The 20,750-nt window shown below is 32.4% G+C and overlaps 1 protein-coding gene across 1 annotated transcript in view; it reads right to left on the bottom strand.

Moving 5' to 3' along the window:
• The window catches only part of LOC112727743 (probable 2-isopropylmalate synthase), a 30,019-nt gene extending 10,695 nt beyond the window's left edge, over positions 1-19,324 (bottom strand). The window contains exons 1-6 of the mRNA XM_025777631.2: positions 19,037-19,324; positions 18,671-18,939; positions 7,338-7,550; positions 5,383-5,464; positions 5,080-5,172; positions 4,897-4,983 (exon numbers count right to left, since the gene is read on the bottom strand). Coding sequence (XP_025633416.1) covers positions 4,897-4,983; positions 5,080-5,172; positions 5,383-5,464; positions 7,338-7,550; positions 18,671-18,939; positions 19,037-19,309 — 1,017 coding nt within the window. The 5' untranslated portion in view covers positions 19,310-19,324. The remainder of the gene's footprint in view (positions 1-4,896; positions 4,984-5,079; positions 5,173-5,382; positions 5,465-7,337; positions 7,551-18,670; positions 18,940-19,036) is intronic.
• Between the last annotated feature and the right edge of the window lie 1,426 nt (positions 19,325-20,750).

The raw sequence follows: 20,750 nt of genomic DNA, 5'->3' as shown, positions 1-20,750 counted from the left end.
TGAGTTATGTGATACTTAATGATAACTGGTTGTGGCATATGCAGTTTGTGCATTTTTATTTTTCTGGCCTAAACTACCTGTCAAGAAAAGGACTTGTTTCTGGTCTACCACAGATTCATATTCCTAATTGTGTTTGTGAGATTTGTCAACTGAAAAAGAAGCACAGAGATTCATTCCCTACAGGAAAGTCATGGAGAGCCAGAAGATTACTTGAAATTGTGCATTCATATATCTGTTCTGTTGAAGTTCTAAGCAATGGTGGTAGCAGGTACTTTATCACTTTTATTGATGATTTTAGTAGATATATATGGGTATACTTTCTAAAGCAGAAATCAGAATCATGTGATGTCTTTAAGACATTCAAGGCATTTGTCGAAAAACAAAGTGGCTGTAAAATCAAAATTCTCATAACAGACAGAGGAACAGAATATCTTGCGTGTTCAGATTACTTTAAGCAACACGGAATTCAACACCAACTAACAACTATATATACTCCTCAACAAAATGGAATTGCTGAAAGAAAGAATAGAACCATCATGGATATGGTCAGATGCATGCTCAAGTCAAAACAAATGCCTAAAGAATTTTGGGCAGAAGCAGTCGCAACAGCAGTTCATATTTTAAATAAGTGTCCAACAAAAAATGTTTGTGATAAAACTCCAGAGGAAGCTTGGAGTGGAAAGAGGCCTTCCATTCCTCATTTTAGAGTCTTTGGGTGTATAGCTTATGCCCACGTACCAGATCAATTAAGGAAGAAGTTAGATGACAAAGGCGAGAAGTGTATCTTTATCTGCTATAGCACAGACTCAAAAGCATACAAGTTGTACAATCCAGAAACAAAGAAAGTAATCATCAGCAGAGATGTGACGTTTGACAAAAAAGCCATGTGGGACTGGGATACAAAGATAGAAAAGTAGCCGATTGTAATTTCAAATACATGTAATCATGAAGAAAGACAACCGGACATAACCGAACAACCAGAATCATCTAGAAGACCTCAAAGAGAGCGGAGACTGCCTGCTAGATTAGTAGATCATGAAGTTGGCAATGACAATGATCCGTCCAATGAAGAAATCATAAATTTTTCTCTATTTTCATATTGTGAGCCGTTGAACTTTGAAGAAGCCTCTAAAGACAACAATTGGAAGAAAGCAATGGATGAGGAGTGATACGTGGTCATGAGGGCATTTTCGTCATCTTAGAGCTAAGGGACGGAATGATAATCTTGTCATATTCAAGGATCTGAATTCTAGAAGAATTGTGCCGTGCCAGTCTTGGACATCTAGAAGACCAAGAGTCTGTCTCAAAAACAGTGGTGCTGAAAGGGCAACAATTCATAAGGCCCATTGGGCTAAGGCAAGACAACAAGAAGCCCAATAAAGCTTTTCAAATTCAATGGGAGGCATATTTTATTATTTATTTTCGAATTTTTAGGCCTTTATTTTAAGTTTGTTTTGTTGTTAGAGTTTGTTAGAAGATTTTGATTTACTTTTGATTTGTTTAGTAGTATTTTTAGGGATTTTAAATTTAAATCAAATCTGATCTAATCTAATAAGATCAAATATGATTTGAATTAGTTATCATATCTTTAGGATTTTAAAATTTAAATCAAATCTGATCTAATCCAATAAGATCAAATCTGATTTAAATTAGTTATCTTATCTTATCTTTTAGCTAGTTTGTTAAGGGTCTATTTAAACACCTTTGGTGAGACAATTTACATAACTTTGATGAATAAAATTTCCTTAGTATTTTATGCACATTTTTTTAGTGTGATTAAGTGAGGTGAGTGATTTGCTTCGCTTGTTGCATGGAGAAGATTGAGTGATTCAATTTTCATCCTCTGATCTAGGTTGTCAAGGACAAGTTCTTTGAAGGTCTAGTAGGGAATCCTTTCCGGTGACTTAGGTTGCTAAGAATAGGTATCTTAGAGGTCTAGTAGAAAAAACCTTTATCTATCTTTTATGCTTCTGTTGTGTCTTTACTGAATATTCCTCTTCTTGGTGCCATTCTTTCCTTGTCCCCCCTCCGTTAGGATTTTATTACTTTGAATGTATTAAACCCCAAAAGCAAGCACCAAGAGCATGGTACAAGAAGATTGATTCTTATTTCACTCAGAATGGTTTCAAAAGATGTCCATTTGAACATACTCTTTATATCAAGTTCGTTGAACCTGGAGATATCTTGATCATGTGTCTTTATGTTGACGATTTGATCTTTACTGGCAACAATTTGAAGATAATTACAGAATTCAGGAAGGCTATAATAAAATACTTTGAAATGACGGATATGGGCTTGATGTCTTATTTTCTTGGCACCGAAGTTCTTCAAAAAGATTATGAAATTTTTATTTCTTAGAAGAAATATGCAAATGATATTTTGAAGAAATTTCAAATGGAGCATTCAAAGCCAGTTTCTACTCCAGTCAAAGAGAAGTTTAAGTTGTTGAGAGAAGATAAAGGAAGAACAATAAATCCTACATATTACAAAAGCTTGTTTGGAATTCTAAGGTACTTAACTGCAACCAGACCAGATATTGTATTTGGAGTTGGTTTGCTTAGCAGATTTATGGAGGAGCCTTGTACCAACCATTTGTGAGCGGCAAAACAGATTCTTCGATATATCAAAGGTACTTTAAATGATGGTATTTATTATGAAAATACTAATGAAGTGAATCTTGTTAGTTACACTAATAGTGATTAGGCTGGAGATATAGAAACAAGAAAAAGTACTTCAGGGTTTGTATTTCGTCTTGGTTCTGGTGCAATTTCATGGCCCTCAAAGAAACAACCAGTAGTAGCACTCTCTACAGCAGAAGCAGAATATATAGCAGCAGCAAGTTGTGCAACGCAAGCAGTTTGGCTAAGAATAATTCTTGAAGAATTGAATGAGAAACAAAGTACTCCAACAATAATATTTTGCGATAACAAATCTGTTATTGCACTTTGCAAAAATCCAGTATTTCATGGAAGATCGAAGCATATTGATATTTGGGTTCATAAAATCAGATAGTTGGTAAATGAGAAAGAAGTTGAGATTGAGTATTGTCCTACAGAGGACCAAGTTGTAGATATCTTTACAAAATCATTGAAAACAGAGTTATTTTACAAGTTGAAAAAGATGTTTGGAATAATTAATTCTACAAGCTTAATTTAAGGGAGGCATCAATGTTATTTATTATAAATCAATTTGTATCATTAGAATCTTCATGAAGAGTGTTGAAGTCAAAATGATCAAAGAGTTAAAGAAGCAAAGTTTGAGTTGAATACAATAATCATCAATTTGCTAGATTTTGCTAGAAGCTAACATATTAGAAGTTTGAAGATTTTTCAAGAATATTCAAGAGAGCAGTACAACTACAACATGCTACAACATTGAAGAAATTCAAAATCAAATTGAATTGAAATTGAAAACCAAGCAACCTAAATTAGAAGATTGTGGAAACTACATGAATGCAAGTTGTGTTTCTAGCACAAGTTGAAGGAAGATTCATGAAGCCAACTCATGAAATGGTAGTCATTACAAATTGATTTGTGGTTCATAAATTATTATTTTCGTAGGAAGCATTGCCTATATAAAGGCACATATGCCTTGTGTATTGTGTGTTCCAATGAAAAAAAAAGAAATGAATATGTTTTGAAATATTAGAAATTTTCTCCTTATTATTATGAGTGTTAGTGAGTTTGAGAGATTGAAAATATGATAGTGTTACTTATGAGAGTGAGTGATCTTGGGGCCAATTAAGTTGTAGATATTATACTTACATGTCTTTTTCTAGTTTCATGCTTACATCTGCTTTGTGAAAAGTCAGAACTCCAAGAAGATTCTTTTACAAGACTTCCATAGAAGTGGTATATACAAATTCTATAGTTTTTCGTATGTTGATTGCGTCTCTCATTTGGAGGATACGTGATCAGTATCTGAATTTTGTATTTTTTTTTTTTTTTAAGATAATTTAGTGTCTTGGTCTTGTAGAAAATAATTGACAATCAGCAGGTCTTCAACAGAGATAGTATGAATCAATAATCTTCTCTCAGAGCTGAAGATTAAGCCGGTCACAATTTCCACCATGTTTTGTGATAATCTAAGCACTGTTATATTGACAGCCAACTCAATTTTGCATGATAAAACCAAACATTTTTTGTTAGATATTTAATTTGTGAAGGACAAAGTTAAGAGCAATATGCTACATGTTGTTGATATTCCAAGAACTGAACAAAGGGCTGACATATTGACAAAGCCATATTATTAGCAGCATCCTTTGAAAAATGGAAGAACAAACTTAAAATAATTCAAGACCTATGCTAAATTTTGGCAGATGTCAAGGATATAAGAGTGTGAATTCCTTAGAGTTAGTTAAAGGCGTTGAAACAAAAATTTTAAATAAAAAAGTCAGAATTAGTTGAGTTGATTACTATTCTTGGATTTTTGATATATTGAGTGATAGCTTGTGAGGTGTATATATATTCACAGAGTCCAGTGATAGTTGTAATTTTTACTCTCTCAAATACAAACTTTATAATTGTATTGAATTTGTTCTATCTAGTCTATTCTGCAACACTACTTTCTTGTTGTGAAAACTACCTCAGAATCTTGACACAATTAGTGAAAAAATTGAAGTATTCTAAGCTTAGACAATAATGCTAAATTCGTAGTCTAAGAGTTATAAACTTCAATAATACTTTTAGGGTATATATATTTTACAAGAAATTCATCTTTTCTAGAAATATTTAATGCCGTATTTTCATAAAATATATAAATATTGAATATAATAATATTGTCCATGAAAACCAATATATGATTTCAAAAAACTAAAAAAGAATTGAATTAAACTTCACTACGCCTAAGACATTTGAGTTTAATTAAGCTATATATTTAATGCACTGCCATACCAACCTGATGAATGCCACTTTCATGAACAAAGGCATTGGCACCTACAAGAGCTTTGTGCGGTTGTAAATGCATATTAGTGTAATCTTCAACCTATAGACAAATTAAAGATTGAGAAAGGCTCAAACTAAATATATAGGAGTGAAAAAATTAATAAAATTGTTTAAACGTTAGTTTGAGATGTAAAACCATCTTGCTTGTCTTTAATATATGCTTTGTGTTTATTGATGTATATAAACCATCAAAGACAGCAGCACCCCTGCATTTTAAGGCCATCACAACCTTGCAAAAATAAATTAATTAATAGATTAGTTATTGAATACATATTAGCTATGAGATAAGATAATGTTAAAAATTTATCATTATTAAAGAAATAACTATCTACATGACTAAAACAAATTTCTCTCTCTCTCTCTCCATTTTAAATAATATATCACGTTCACTACTCTAATGCATCCATTGTAAAATTATCCACAAAATTATAATACACACCTCTTCTAGTGCAGCATTACCAGCTCTTTCTCCAATTCCATTCATTGTTACTTCTAATTGTCTTGCACCAGCACGTGCACCCTGAAATAGGTTAATTCTAGATAAATTAAAATTGTTTTTTTATTATTTAAGTAATTAAATTGTTTAATTGTTTAAATAAATTTTTAATCTTTAAAAAATAATTTATTTTTAAAAAGTATTTAAGCCTGTTTTTCTTTAGTTATCTAGTTTAGCATTTATCATCAACATCTCTTAGACTCTTACTATAGAATATAGTCATGTAGTGGTTAAGTGGGTGAGTGGTTTCAAAGAAATTAAAAAAAAAAATATATATATATATATATATATATAAGATTACAGTTTTACAAATACTAATGAATTTGGAATTGAATCATTTGTTTATATATTTTGGAAAAGATGATTTAAAATTAAGTATGTTGAATTTTGAATATCATATATTTTACATTAAAATACAACAACACTTAACAAAATTTTTTAAAATAGACTTTTTTTTTATAAATTTAGTTAACATGTGTTCTAAGGATAAAATATGTGATAAATTTATAATTAGTAAAAAAATTTAAATATTTTTATTTAATAAAAATAAAACAAATACTTTAAAATAAAAATATATGTTAGTTAAACTCGTTTTTTATTTCGTAATACCAATATATACAAAAATTTTGAAAGGTCAAAAACTTATTTAAACGTAACTAGATTAATATTTGTTGTAATAAGTGATAGAGTTATATGGAAAAGTCTAGAGACCACCAATTTTATTAAATTTTGGCCAACATGTAATTAACAAAAGAAAAATAAGTAATTTCATACTATTGGATAAAATTTTAAACTATTAAAAACATTATTGATAGCTATTTGATGACAAAGTCTAGGGGACCAACAATTTTATTAAATTTTGGTCAGTATATAACTAACAAAAAAAAATAATTTCATATTATTGAATAAAATCTTAAACCATTAAAAATATTATTAATAACTACTTGATGATTATAAATCACAAAAATTACTGGTCCTAACACTCCTCAAATTATATATATGCATGGTAATTACCGCTATTGTGTTAGAGTACCTCCAATGGTGAGTTCCTCTTTGACTTTTTTCTAACATATAGGAACTCTAACCATTGGAGGAGAGAAGGAGTGAGTTCCCGCACAAGGATCAAGGTAAGGAGTCCCTCTAAGCAGGGACTCAAATTAACCAATAACAACTTGCCATTTGGCAAGTTATTATAAAAAAATAATAATATAAAATCTGAAATAATTAAATAATTAAATAATAATTAAATTAGTAATAATTATAATAAAAATTATATTAAATAATTATATTTTTATTTAATTAATAATTTATATTAATTATTTAAATAATAATTAATTAAATAATTAATTAGATTAAATAATTAAGTTTTTATTTAATTAATTATTTATATTATAATTAATATTAAATATTATTTATATTATTATATTAAATTATAATTAATTAAATTTACTTACATTAAAAAATAAATTTAATTTTTATACCTTATAAAATAATTTTTAGTTGAGTTGGTTATTTTTATTTTTAAAATTTAAAATGCTAATGATATTATTAAAATTAGCAGTTGTAAACACAAAACTATAAATTAGTATAATCTCGAATTATATATTGTGTATTATTATTATATATGAATTTATTTAATATTAATATCTTTTAATAATGAATTATTTTTAAATTTATAAATTTAAATAATATTATTGAAAAAAATTAATTATATTAATTTTAAGTATTTTAATTAATTAATTAAGTGGGACCACAATAGGGACTAAAGTTAGTTCCTCCTAATGGAGAAGAGAGAGATGCTTTGAGTTCCTATTTATTGTTTATGATGCAAAAGCTGATGTGGAGTTACTTTTTATGACAGGTGGGCCATAAACAGGAACTGGGATGAGTTCCTACTGGAGATGGTCTTAGCAACAGCTAGTCCAAAATCATTATGACAATGTGCTGCAATAACAACGTTTTCAATTCCATCTGTATTGGCTTTTATATCTGCAATTAATTTCTCATATTCCCATGGCATTGCTATACCAACAGTATCGGGTATATCAATAGTTGTTGCTCCAGCTTTTATAACTTCTCCAAGAATTTGATAAAGGAACTCTTTCTCTGATCTGATTACATAAAAAAATGAATTAATAATTTATATTAAAATATCTAAAATAAAACTCACATCAATGGCACCCAATTTGCTACATCCACCGCCTTTTATTTATGTACTAAACTAGTTTTTTTTGTCTATAATAATATTATAAAATTATAAATATTTTAAAATTATTAATTTAAAAAATTTTTTTAATTATAATAAAAAATATGATATATCATATTTTATTTGTGAAATTAGTAATATAATATAAATTAAATAACCGAGTAAAAAAGGGTTGAAATCTATGATGTACGGACACTCACACGGACACGGACACGACATGACATGGAATACGCAGACACGCAAATTTTAAAATCTTATATTACACGGGACACACATACATATAAAATATAAAGTATTTTTAGATAAGTCGTAATAATATTTTGATATTTTATTAATATTAAAATATAAATTAAAATTTTTAATATCTTATTTTAATTATATCACGTATTTAAAATATTTTTTATTTTAATAAATAATAATATATACTATATCTAAATTTATTTTAAGAATATATATTAAGAATAAGACTAGACACGCTAACACGTGATGGTATTTAGATGTGTCCAGATGTATCTGAAAAAGGATTTTTTTAATTTTTATTAAGACACGGTTAGACACAGTAGACGAGTGTCGATGAGTGTTGTATCTAAAATATATCCGACATATAATCACAGCGAAGTGTCTATACTTTATAGGTTAAAATGATAGGTTTTAACAATATGGGATAACTGTAGAAATAAACTGAAAATATCTATTGAGAAAACTGTTTAGTGGATAGTTAAAGAATTATAAATAGGTGTGAGGAATACAGATTTGTGATTTTTAGTGTACTTTTGATTTTACATTTTCAATAGAATTCATTGTTTTCATTTTCCTCAAGAAATCTTCTCTATTCTAGAATCCTCTGCTTCTTAATTTCTTCCTGCTTGGGTTCACTGCAAAGTAGTTTTTTAGGGTTTTCAATTTTTCTTTTATGGTATCCAGAGCCTATAATCCTGCTCATCTTTGTCATGAAGATTATCCTCTCTGACTCTTCCAAGAAGACCTTCTCACCTATCTCAGACAAACTCACTCAAGACAATTATAGCACATGGAGACACACGCCAATGTTAATAATTCAGAGCCTCTCCATGGAAGATCATCTATACAGCTCCAAGATTCCGCAGCATTTCTTGACTGATGAAGCGACCAAAACAATTTCTGAATCGGCGAAGTACAAGACATGGAAATTACAAGATTTAACTCTCACTACTTGGCTTGTAGAATCGATGACTACTAGCATCAAGAACAAGGTAATTCATCTCTCACAATTTTATGAAGTTTGGGAAAGAATTGCAAAATACTTTGAAGATGCTTCAGCTTCACGAATTCAGAGTTTGAAATCCCAACTCAAATCATGTAAGAAAAATGGAACTGTTTCTGACTTTTTGAACAAGATTCGGAATGTAGTCGACGCCCTTTTTGCTCTCGGCTATGAGGTACCTGACTCAGATCACATACAAGCAATAATCGATGGTCTTAATGAAGACTACACTATATACATTGGTTCGGTAATGTCAAAGCTTGGAACTTTCAAGGTTGCAGAGGCTGAATCTTATCTGCTTGCGTTTGACGATATGCTGGACAGGTTCAAGAAACCTGATGTAGATATGCCTATAGCTCATTATGCTCAATCCTCCTCATCATTTGAATATCAAAGAGGCGGAGGCTTTCGAAGAGGCCGTGGTGGCCGCAGTAATCGTGGAGGACGTTTTGGATACACCCAAAATCGCCCTCAATGCCAATTATGTGGAAGGCAAGGACATGTTGTGTGGAACTATTTCCATCGTTTTGATCCTGCTTTTCAGCCTAATTCCACAACCAACTCTACCCCAATGCAAATTCCATATAGTAATACACAACCACCCCCTCCATCCGCCAATTTTCATCAACCTAGGGCATATCTTACCCATTCCTCTTCAATAAGTGAAGCTTCTTGGCTGCCGAACACAGGAGCGAGTCATCATGTCACTTCAGATCCAGGAAATCTCCTCACATCATCACCAAATCCTTCAGATAATGATCAACTCTTTGTAGGTAATGGGTCAGGTATTTCAATTACTCATTCTGGTTCTTCAGTTCTTTTTTATTCCTCTTCAAATATTGCTTTTTGTTTAAAGAACTTACTTCTTGTACCACAAATTACTCAAAATCTATTGAGTGTTTCTAAATTCGCAGCTGATAACCATGTCTACTTTGAATTTTGGCCTGATTATTGTGCTATTCATGATCAGGATACCAGAGAACTTCTCCTACAAGGCATGTCTAGAAATGGCACTTACTCTTTTGATAACCTTCGAGTATCAAAAACTTTGTCTAATACCTCATTACAGATCCCTGATAACCTGTCTAGTTCTAAATCTCAGTATTCTAGTGCTTATACTACTACTACACAGCTAGCTAATCAATCTTTAGATTCTAGTGCATATCCTATTTCCAAATGTAATCAGAATAACACTGTGGATTTATGGCATAAATGATTGGGTCATAATTCTCTTAAAACCGTAATGGATGTTATGAATAAAATTTCTTTGCATTTCAGTTCTCATTCTGCTGCCAATCATGTATGTGAAATCTGTCCTTTAGCTAAGATGCATAGATTACATTTTTCTTTAAATGATATTGTGTACATGACACCTTTAGAACTTGTTTTTGTGGATATCTGGGGCCTGCTCCTGTAATATCAAGAAGTGGATTTAGATATTATATTTCTTTTGTTGATGCATATTCTAAATACACATGCATTTTCTTACTCACAAATAAATCTCAGTCTTTAGTAGCTTTTCAGAATTATAAAACATTTATAGAAAATCAAACTGGACAAAAAATAAAGGCTTTACAAACAGATTTGGGAATGGAATTTATGTCACGTGCTTTCACTGATTTTCTTGCAAATGAAGGTATACATCATAGAAAATCATGCCCCTATACTCATCATCAACAAGGAAGTGTTGAGAGGAAGCATAGGCATATTACAGAAGTGGGTTTCTCCCTCTTAGCTACAGCTTCTTTGCCTATGCAATTTTGGGAAGATGCCTTTTTGAGTTCTGTTTATATCATTAATCGACTTCCTACCCCAATTCTTGATAACAAAAGTCCTTTTGAGGTTCTTTTTAAGCATCAACCGGATTATACTTTCTTTAAAATTTTTGGATGTATGTGTTTTCCTTTCTTAAGGCCTTATAGTAAAACTAAATTTAATTACAAATCTGAACCATGTTTATTTTTAGGATATGATTCAAATTTTAAAGGCTATAAGTGTATGGCACAAAATGGTAAAATTTATATGGCTCGACATGTGTTGTTTCATGAGCATACTTTTCCATATCGAAAATTGTTTTCTAATACCTTGGGCAGAGATGAATCTTCCAAGAATAATCCAGAGAGTGGCAGCCAGCTTACGGCCCCTGCATTTACCATCATTGATTCAACTCCACCATCAATGTCTTCATCGAATCAAGCTACGAAGTCTTTGAGTATAAATTCAGATACTGGATTACAAATTACAAGTGAACCATTGCCCGATACAGCATCTCTTTCTCACTCAGGCTTGGACACTCATGACACTACTTCTAGTCATGAGAATGAGATCAGAATTTCAGAATGTCACCCACCTTCAGCATCTCATACCAATTCTTCTCCGGACATGATTCCTATTAGTGGTATTGAAACTAGCCTTCCTTCCATCTCTTCAACAAATGCTCATTCAATGACAACAAGATCGAAATCTGGAGTGTTCAAACCAAAAGTCTTGACTGTTCAACAAACTGATCTACTACACAATACTCCAAGGACTGTGGCTAAAGCGTTACAATGTTCTCACTGGAGAGAGGCAATGGATAAAGAGTTTGCTGCTCTTCAGAAGTGCAAGACATGGGAATTAACAGAACCACCAGCTAATACCACAATTATTGGAAGTAAGTGGGTGTTTGTTATAAAGAAAAATGCTAAAGGTGATATTCTGAGGTATAAGGCAAGACTTGTTGGACAGGGTTTTCATCAAGTGGAAAGTATAGACTATGATCAAATCTATAGTCCAGTGGTAAGGCCTTCCACCATTAGAGTTATCTTAACTATTGCTGTTTCATTAAATTGGCCATTGAGACAGTTTGACTTTGATAATGCCTTTTTCAATGGCACCTTAAATGAGACTGTATACATGATGCAACCTCCGGGATACTCTACAAAGGGTGAACAACTAGTGTGCAAGCTAAACAAGGCCATTTATGGTCTAAAACAAGCACCGAGGGCCTGGTATAAAACATTATCTACTACTCTTCAACAGTTTGGATTTAAAGAAACCAGATATGATGTGTCTTTGTTTGTTAGATTTTTTTATTCTAATGTGATTTACTTGTTAGTTTATATAGATGATATAATTGTTACCGGTAATAATGCTGCAGAATTAGATAAATTAATTTATCAATTGAACAATATTTTTTCGTTAAAGGATATGGGGAAGTTTAGTTATTTTTTAGGCTTGGAAGCTTCATATTTGTCTACAGGTAGTGTTCACATTTCACAAGCCAAATATGCATCTGAATTACTTAAGAGAGATGGAATGGAGACTGCGAATTCGATGCCTACCCCAATGATGTCCAACACAAAGTTTTCAGCTCATTACTCGAAACCTTTTCATGATCCCAAACTATACAGATCAATAGTTGGTGCACTTCAATATCTCACAATGACAAGACTAGATATTGCCTTTGCTGTTAACAGAGTATCTCAATTTATGCATCAACCAACATTGCTGCATTGGAAGAGTGTAAAAAGAATTCTGAGATATGTGAAAGGTACAGTGGATCATGGATTATTATTTTCTAAATCTACTGATTTTAGGTTGTTGGATTTTTCAGATGCTGATTGGGGTGGAGATCTAGATGATAGAAAATCAATCACTGGATTTTGTGTTTATCTTGGATGCAATCTGATCTCATGGAAGAGTAACAAGCAGACAAAGGTGAGCAGGAGCAGTACTGAAGCAGAATATAGAGCAATGTGTGCTGCACAAACTGAGCTAATGTCCATACAGCAGCTTTTGGGAGAGCTTCGAATCCCACAACCTATGTCACCAACCATCTTTTGTGACAATCAGAGTGCCTGTCTATTGGCTGGAAATCCAGTTTTGCATAGTAGATGTAAACACCTTGAGCTGGATTTTCATTTTCTAAGGGATTTAGTAAATCAAAAATCTCTCTATGTTGTTAATATACTCTCTCAAGATCAGGTGGCCGATTCTTTAACTAAACCATTGTTCCTGAGTTCGTTTCAGAAATACAGGTTCAAACTGCGACTTCGAGATAAATCGTGCCTCAGTTTGAGGGGGAGTATTGAGAGAACTGTTTAGTGAATAGTTAAAGAATTATAAATAGGTGTGAGAAATACAAATTTATGATTTTTAATGTACTTTTGATTTTATATTTTCAATAAAATTCATTGTTTTCATTTTCCTCAAAAAATCTTCTCTATTCTAGAATCCTCTGCTTCTTAATTTCTTCCTGCTTAGGATTTTCAATTCCTCTTTTAATATCAATAGTAATAACTGAGGATGAAAGGGTTGGGGTACATGCGTCAAATTGTATGGAATTGTACGGCTAACCTACAATGTAAACTGGTAAAGGCGACCAAACAAAACACGTGGAGTCAATGTGTCAAATTGTATGGAATTGTACGGCTAACCTACAATGTAAACTGGTAAAGGCGACCAAACAAAACACGTGGAGTCAATTATTGGATCAGAAATTTAGAATTATTCAATTAATAATAAAATAAAAAAAACAAGTAAATAAAGTAATGAAGTTATTTTTTAAAGTAAATAAAGTAAATATACGAGTAGGTTGGATCGATCTCTTTTAAAGTGAATAAATTAGTACAATGGGAAAATAATAAGTTATTTTTTAATCAAGTAATGAAGTTTGTGAATGATAGAAATGACAAATTTAACGATGAATAACTTTTTATTTATTATTTTAGAATTTTTTATTTTAGAGTGTTTTTTTTCAAGTAGGTAGGTAGGTTATATATATAAAGAAACAAAGCTGTATTGAGTAAAAAGTAGTAGTGTATGTGCAACTAAGTTTCCATCTCTTTTCACGTTGAGATTTGATAAGTTCTAAAGCTATACAAAAGGGTTTTACTATTAGAAACAATCAGCCCAAAAGGATCATTCTTTGTGTGTGTATCTAACAAAGCAATAACAACCTATATGTTATCAAATTCCAAAATAATGTGGTAAAAAAACAGCTTTGCCTAGCACAATCTAAGCCCAAAAAGACAGCAGTGGCCTCTGCTTCCCTAACTGAGAGAGAGAGGCTAGGAGAGGAAACGTGGTTGCAACAGCAACCTCCCCGTGGTGGTTGCAGACAATGATGCCTACTCCGCCGTGCCGTCCGTTGACAACTGCAACGTCGACGTTGACCTTGAAAAAGGTTGGTGGTGGCACGGTCCAAAACGTGAGGTTGTGGCTTCCGGGAGGCAGAGATCTTAGCGCTGCCGGAGAAGAAATGTGAAGGTTACAGCGGCAGTGAGCTTGGAGAACCATTGCTGCGCATTCAGGTAATTTGGTCTCATTCTTGAAAAGTAACTGATTCCTCTCAAACCAAAGTTGACGAAGGCAACAAAAGAATAAACCCCTGTGCTCCTTTCCAATAAAACATATGGGGTGAAATACTTTTTTAGTCTCACTGATGTCAAAATCAAAATCGTTTCCGATCTTTTTTCGTATTAAAATCATTTTTAACGTTATAGAACGTTATGAAATCGTCCTTTTATCTATAAATGATATTTTTTAGACAATTTTGCACTTAAACAAAAATAAAAAACCTTTTTTACCCTCGTCACTAACTTCTGCATCATCATCCTCATCGCTACGCATCTCTCTCCCTCTCCCTCTCCCTTTTCTTATCGTCATCACCATAATCATCACACCTTCTTTCTCTCTAAATCATTATCACCCAGACACCCACTCACAAACTAAATTCAGCAATAACAACAACCAAATTCAGCAACAACAATTTTAGCAACAAATTCAGCAATTTTAGCAAATTCAACAACAGCAACACACTTTCAGCAACAGCAACAACAAAATGAATCAACAGCAACATCCACAAAATAAATCAACAGAAATTTCAGATTTAACAATAATTTAGCAATCTTCAACCGCAATTTCAGATCCAAAATAAGCAATAACAGAAATTAAAAAAAAAGAATGATGTTTATATTCTTCAAAAAAAAAATGGAAGAACGAAAAGAGGAGGAAGCCGTAAGCCATATTAATATATGAAGTAATGGACTTTTCAGTCTTTCAGTAGAGCCATAAGCTATATATGGAGTATGGAAGAAGACTCATGTCTTTATTACGCTAGGTTTCGCTTCGGAATTGAAAAAAACTTCTTTTTTTTTTCGTCACGTTTTCGCTCATCAATTGTTTGATCTGCCGCTAACACCACAATATTCGCGTAGGGGCGCTCACGTTTTTTGGCTTACCTAAAATCTTCGAATAGGCGGGAGAGGAAACCAAACCTATTCTATCTAGGCCGGGTTGGAATTTAGGCTTGATCAAGAGGAGCACGGTGCTGGAACCTACTGCCATCAACCTCTGGCCGCCGCCGCCCTCAGTGCATCAGTTCTACCCTCTGTCTTCCTCCCCTTCTTTTCTTCTTCCTTCCAACTGCCACCCACCGTCGCCGTTCGTCGAAAGCCAGCAGCCACTACAAGCGCTACCTCTCCCTTCCCAGACACGTCACAGTGCCGCCATGTCGAGGGATTCGAAGCTGAAGACGACGAACTCGAAGACGCTTCTATCGATCTCACCACTCTCCGCTCTCCACCTTCCGAACCTCTCACAACTGACCTCACTCCTCCTACCCCATCGATCCCCAACCCGATCCCAAACCCGCACCCTCTAATCTCCCAAAACTACCACCCACCACGTCCGATCACAATGCTTCCCGCTCCAATTCCTCTTCCCCTGTCACCCATTTCGATGCCAAGCTTCCCTGGGGTTTACTTTCTCTCTCAACTTTAATTAGAGGTGATTTGGTAAAGGAGAGTAGGAGTCTGGAGAAAGAAAGAGAGAAAGAAGCTCGGTGATGATGATGAAGGGGGTTGCGGGTTAGTGGGGAGGGGAAGGGGAAGGGGTTTTGTTTAAGGGTAAAATTGTCCAAAAAATATTGTTTATGGACAAAAGGATGATTTTATAACATTTTGTAACGTTGAGGATGATTTTGATATGAAAAAAAGGTCGGAGACAATTTTGATTTTGATCTAAGACCTTAGGGACGAAAAAAGTACTTAACCCAACATATGGGTTACCCAAGATTGTAACGAAGTGTTCTATGAATTAGCTTATCGAAGCATAAATGGTAAACTGAACCAGAAATGCTTAGCCCAATTGCAATGTAAGAAAAGGTGTGAATGGCTAATTCTTCATATTCCCAGCATCGTGGACATAAAGCTAAGTAACTAATCCCTTACCACTGTAGGCTAAGCTTTGTGGAAAGAGAATTACGAAGGAGTTTCCACATAAAATTTAGTGTTCTTGGTGGGGCTTTAGTCTGCCAAAATTGTTTCTGGTTAGTGATGGCTACTGTGTTGTTCCCCACACTATACGAAGTATTCTGAGCTTGCTGTCGGACCAATCAGTATGCACTCTTAACCTGAAAATTCTCCATTGTTGTTATATTTCCAATAAAACATGTCTTGTTGCCCCTGTATGTCGATTGAAATGGTTAGAATTTGGTCTACCTCAAAGGATAGAAAAGTGTTCTGAATAACGTTATGGTTCCATGATTTGTTTATGGCCAATTCTATAGAGCCTATGAGTTGGTGCTTAAATTTTGTCTAACTTACCTTTTGTAGTAAGTTTTAAATTTTTAAAAATGATTTATTGTTATATTTTTTAAATTAAATATTATTTTTTAACCTTTTTTAGTAAATAGACACCACCTTTTAGGCACCATAGCATTCACCTTTGTTTATAGAGTTAATAAGATTATCCACGGTAGCTTGTGAATCCATATCTGACAGATTACTCCATGCCTTAAAACCATTCTGATTAGATAGGCATGAATCGCCCTATATTTTAATCAATTATCCTGTGCCAACCCTCTAGAGACCTCCCAGCTTTACGACCCACTTAGAGCCACATATACTCTGCCAAGTGTAACTAGGATTGTGTCTTATATTTGAATCGGTGAAGCATTGATGTGGGCTATAATGCACGGACACGGACACGGACATGGGACACGACATGACACGAGACACGCCGATACGCGAATTTGAAAATTTTATAAGACACGGGGACACGCATACATATAAAATATAAAGTATTTTTTAGATAAATCTTAATGATATTTTGATATTTTATTGATATTAAAATATAAATTAACTCTTTTTAGTTATTTTTAATGTCTTATTTTAATTATATCAAGTATTTAAAATAATTTTTGTTTTAATAAATAATAATATATACTATATTTAAATTTATTTCAAGAATATATGTTAAGAATAAGACTGGACACGCTGATACATGATGGTATTGAGGTGTGTCCAAGTGTGTCCGGAGAAGAATTTTTTACTTTTTATTAAGACACGGTTGGACATAGCAGACACGTGTGTCAGACGAGTGTCGGTGAGTGTCGTGTCCAAAAGCATAGTTTAAGAAAGTAAACCCTAATGTGATATGAATTTTAGTGTGTTGTTTTATGAATTTTATGATATATTGTTTTTAATTTTTTATGTTGTACTTAACATAAAATAATTAAACTTAGATCTTGTGTTATTATTATTTTTTTGTTATTTAAGAGAATTTTGTTGATAATATTTTAGGAGTAAATAGGCTTAAACATGTGAGAAAATGGATTTTTTCGACATTTTTTTTTGTAAAAACAGTCAAACAGGATCTTAAAACAGTCTTTTTGAATTATACAGATATACTCGATATCCGATCCGATCCGATCCGACTTAAAAAAATACGAATATCGTATCCGATCCGATCTAATGAGTGCAGTGCGAATCAGATAGAATTATAGGCTATATCCAATTCGATCCGTATACAGTCCTACTTTTTATAATTTTAGAAAGTCAATAATTTTTAAATAATGTTATATAATCAACAAAATTTATTATTCTTAGTTTAATATTCTAAATTTTAATTCATAATAATGTACAAATAAAATATTAAACTAAATTATTGATTAATATTAATAAAAAATATTAATTCAAAAAACCCTTAGCAAGAAGGAGAGTAGGGGTGTGCATGACCCGACCCGGCCCGAAGATCCAGCCCGGCTCCGAACACTTTAGGGGCTATTTTGGTGTGATTTCACCGGGTCTAGAGTCGGGTAAGGGTCTCAAAAATAGACCCGGTCATTATTTCGGGTCGGGTCTGGACCATGGCTCGGGTCACCCGAAGTCGGCCTGGTGGCCCGGTCATCATACACAATTAATATTTTGTGTTATTAGTGATGGATGATGGCTATTCTTATGTGGAATTTAAGTATTGTAAATCTTAATATTTTGTGTTATTAGTTATTATAAAACTATAAGTTAATGTTTTATGTTTAAAATGCATAAGATTTTAGACTAATGTATAATATTGTGTTATTTATATTGATTTAAATATTTGGTGTTATTAGACAATATTAGTATTGATTATGGTTATGCTTTAATTTTAGAGAATAGTTGGTTCTTGTTATATTTTTCTAAGTGAATTTTACCATGTCAAATAATGGTTGGAGTTTTGAAAATTTGGATATTTTCACATGCTAACTTATAAGAAAGTATCAAGGTAATGTAGTGTTAACGGCCCGATTTTTACCCGGTATAAACGTGGCCCAAAAGTATATAGGTTTCATCGGGTCTCGGACCGGGTTCGAGTCTAATAAATAGACCCGATATATATTTCGGGACGGATCTGAGTCACATCAAATTCGATTTTATCTGGCCATGCACACCCTAAAGGAGAGTAGGAAACAGGAACCGTACCATAAATAATTGAAAAAGCAACAAAAAATTAATTAAAATAAAAAAGAATAATTAAACCTGACGGCATCTTCAGTGATAAATTGGACATCATCACAGCCCAAAGACCGTGCAAACTTGACCATTCTACATGCAACATCAAGAACCTCTTCCTTCGTCTTCTTCAGCTTGTGCTTCATGTGGATCTCACTTGTGGCGATGAACGTGCTGATCCTTGGCCTCTTTGCGCCCTTTACGGCTTCCCAAGCTATTTCTATGTCCTTCTCATTGCATCTCGCACCACCGGCGATGACCGGCACGTACCCATCATCATCAACGTTGCTTCCTACCTATAAAGGCAAAAGGAAGAAGACAGTCTTCTAGACAATTTAGGCATAATAATCATAATGATAGCCAACGGAGAAGTAGTTCCTTATAATTTTCTACCTCTTCTGCTATCATCTTTACGGCAGCGAAGTCATCCTTGGACGAACAGGGAAACCCTGCCTCGATGACGTCCACGCCAAGCTTCGCAAGCTGGCGGGCGATGTTGAGCTTCTGGTGGGGAGCCATGGCGGCGCCCGGGGACTGTTCGCCGTCACGGAGGGTGGTGTCGAGGATGCGGACATAATTATGATCAGGGATGTAATTGGGTTTGTAGTGTGGGTGCTTTTGGCTACCATTTTTGTTTCCAGTTTCAGAAGAAGTGATAGGTGCCATGATTGAGTATTGTTTTCTTCAAGAGTGAATCAAAGATATATATATATACTAAAATTAAAATAATATTTTTTAGCATTAAAAATATTTTTTAGAAAGTGTTCTTTAAAAAAGTGTTATCAAAATATAAAAAATTGACTTTAATTTTAACAATATTTACATTATATAATCACCATAGCATAATCATACTATAATCCACCACATATATATACACGATACGTTTATTTTAACTTGACTTAAAAAAATTTAAAATAAATCAGATCGGTACGATATAAAATTAATATATACAAATTTATAAATTTTATATAATAAATTAATAAAATTTTAATTTTAAAAATTAAATTTAACAAATGTTATATCATATTTATTCTAAAATAAATTATATTAAAACAAAAATAATACCATATAATATATATAAAAAAAAAGAATAAATATTTAATTTGGTCTCCAAAATTCAAATCCTGCATCAATTAAATACCCGACTTTTAAAAATGATCAATTATGTCCCTTAAATTGAGAAACATAAATCCACATTCGTTTTTGAGTAAACTACCGTCTTAATAGAGCTTATATTTACTGTTAAGTGACAAGTTAACATTTCAACTGTACGTTAATGTGTTCAAATTGATTCTCAAATTTGTTTCTAATACCCAAATTAGTCTATCTTAAATTATAAAATCGTAATTTTTCTTCACCCCAATTTTCATCATTTTTTCTCTTCTGTTCTTTATCTTTTCCTCTCCTATTCATCTTTTGTTTATCGAGTAAAGTATCGTTTTTGTCCCCAATATTTGGGGTAAGTTTCAAAGTTGTCCCTAACGTTTAAATCGTCTTATTTAAGTCTGTAACGTTTCAAAATTGGCTCAATGTTGTCCTGCTGTTAGGGATCTGTTAACAGAATTAACGGCGGGACAAAATTGAGACAATTTTGAAATGTTAGGGACTTAAATAGGACGAAAACGTTGGGACAAAAGCGATACATAGAAATAAATTTTAATTTTATTGCAATAATATCAATTTTTTACTGTACATAATTATTATTCAATTATTTTTTAATCACATCTAAGTAAATTACAGTTAATCACATTGCTTTCATTATAAATAAATTAATTTTTTTTATAATTTTGCTCTTAAGGATTTTTAATCAACATGAAATGTTTGTAAAATGACTAGTACATAAATTTGTGAAAAAGAAAAATATGATACATATCCGCAAGTTTATGTACTAGTCATTCTACAAATATTTTATGATAAGTAAAAATCGTTAAGAGTAAAATTATAAAAAAAATAAATTTATTTAGAATGAAAATAATGTGAAAAAATAATATTTGTAACAAAAAAATTGTTATAAAAAATCGAAAATTTGAAACAAAAGAATTTTGTAATAAAAAAAGGGTATCGTTGCAGTATGTCCCGTTACAAAAAGTTTTTGTAACAAAAAATG

This window comes from Arachis hypogaea, chromosome 12, assembly GCF_003086295.3.
Source record: "Arachis hypogaea cultivar Tifrunner chromosome 12, arahy.Tifrunner.gnm2.J5K5, whole genome shotgun sequence".
Lineage (NCBI taxonomy): Eukaryota > Viridiplantae > Streptophyta > Magnoliopsida > Fabales > Fabaceae > Arachis > Arachis hypogaea.
This window is presented reverse-complemented; position numbering and strand designations above follow the sequence as displayed.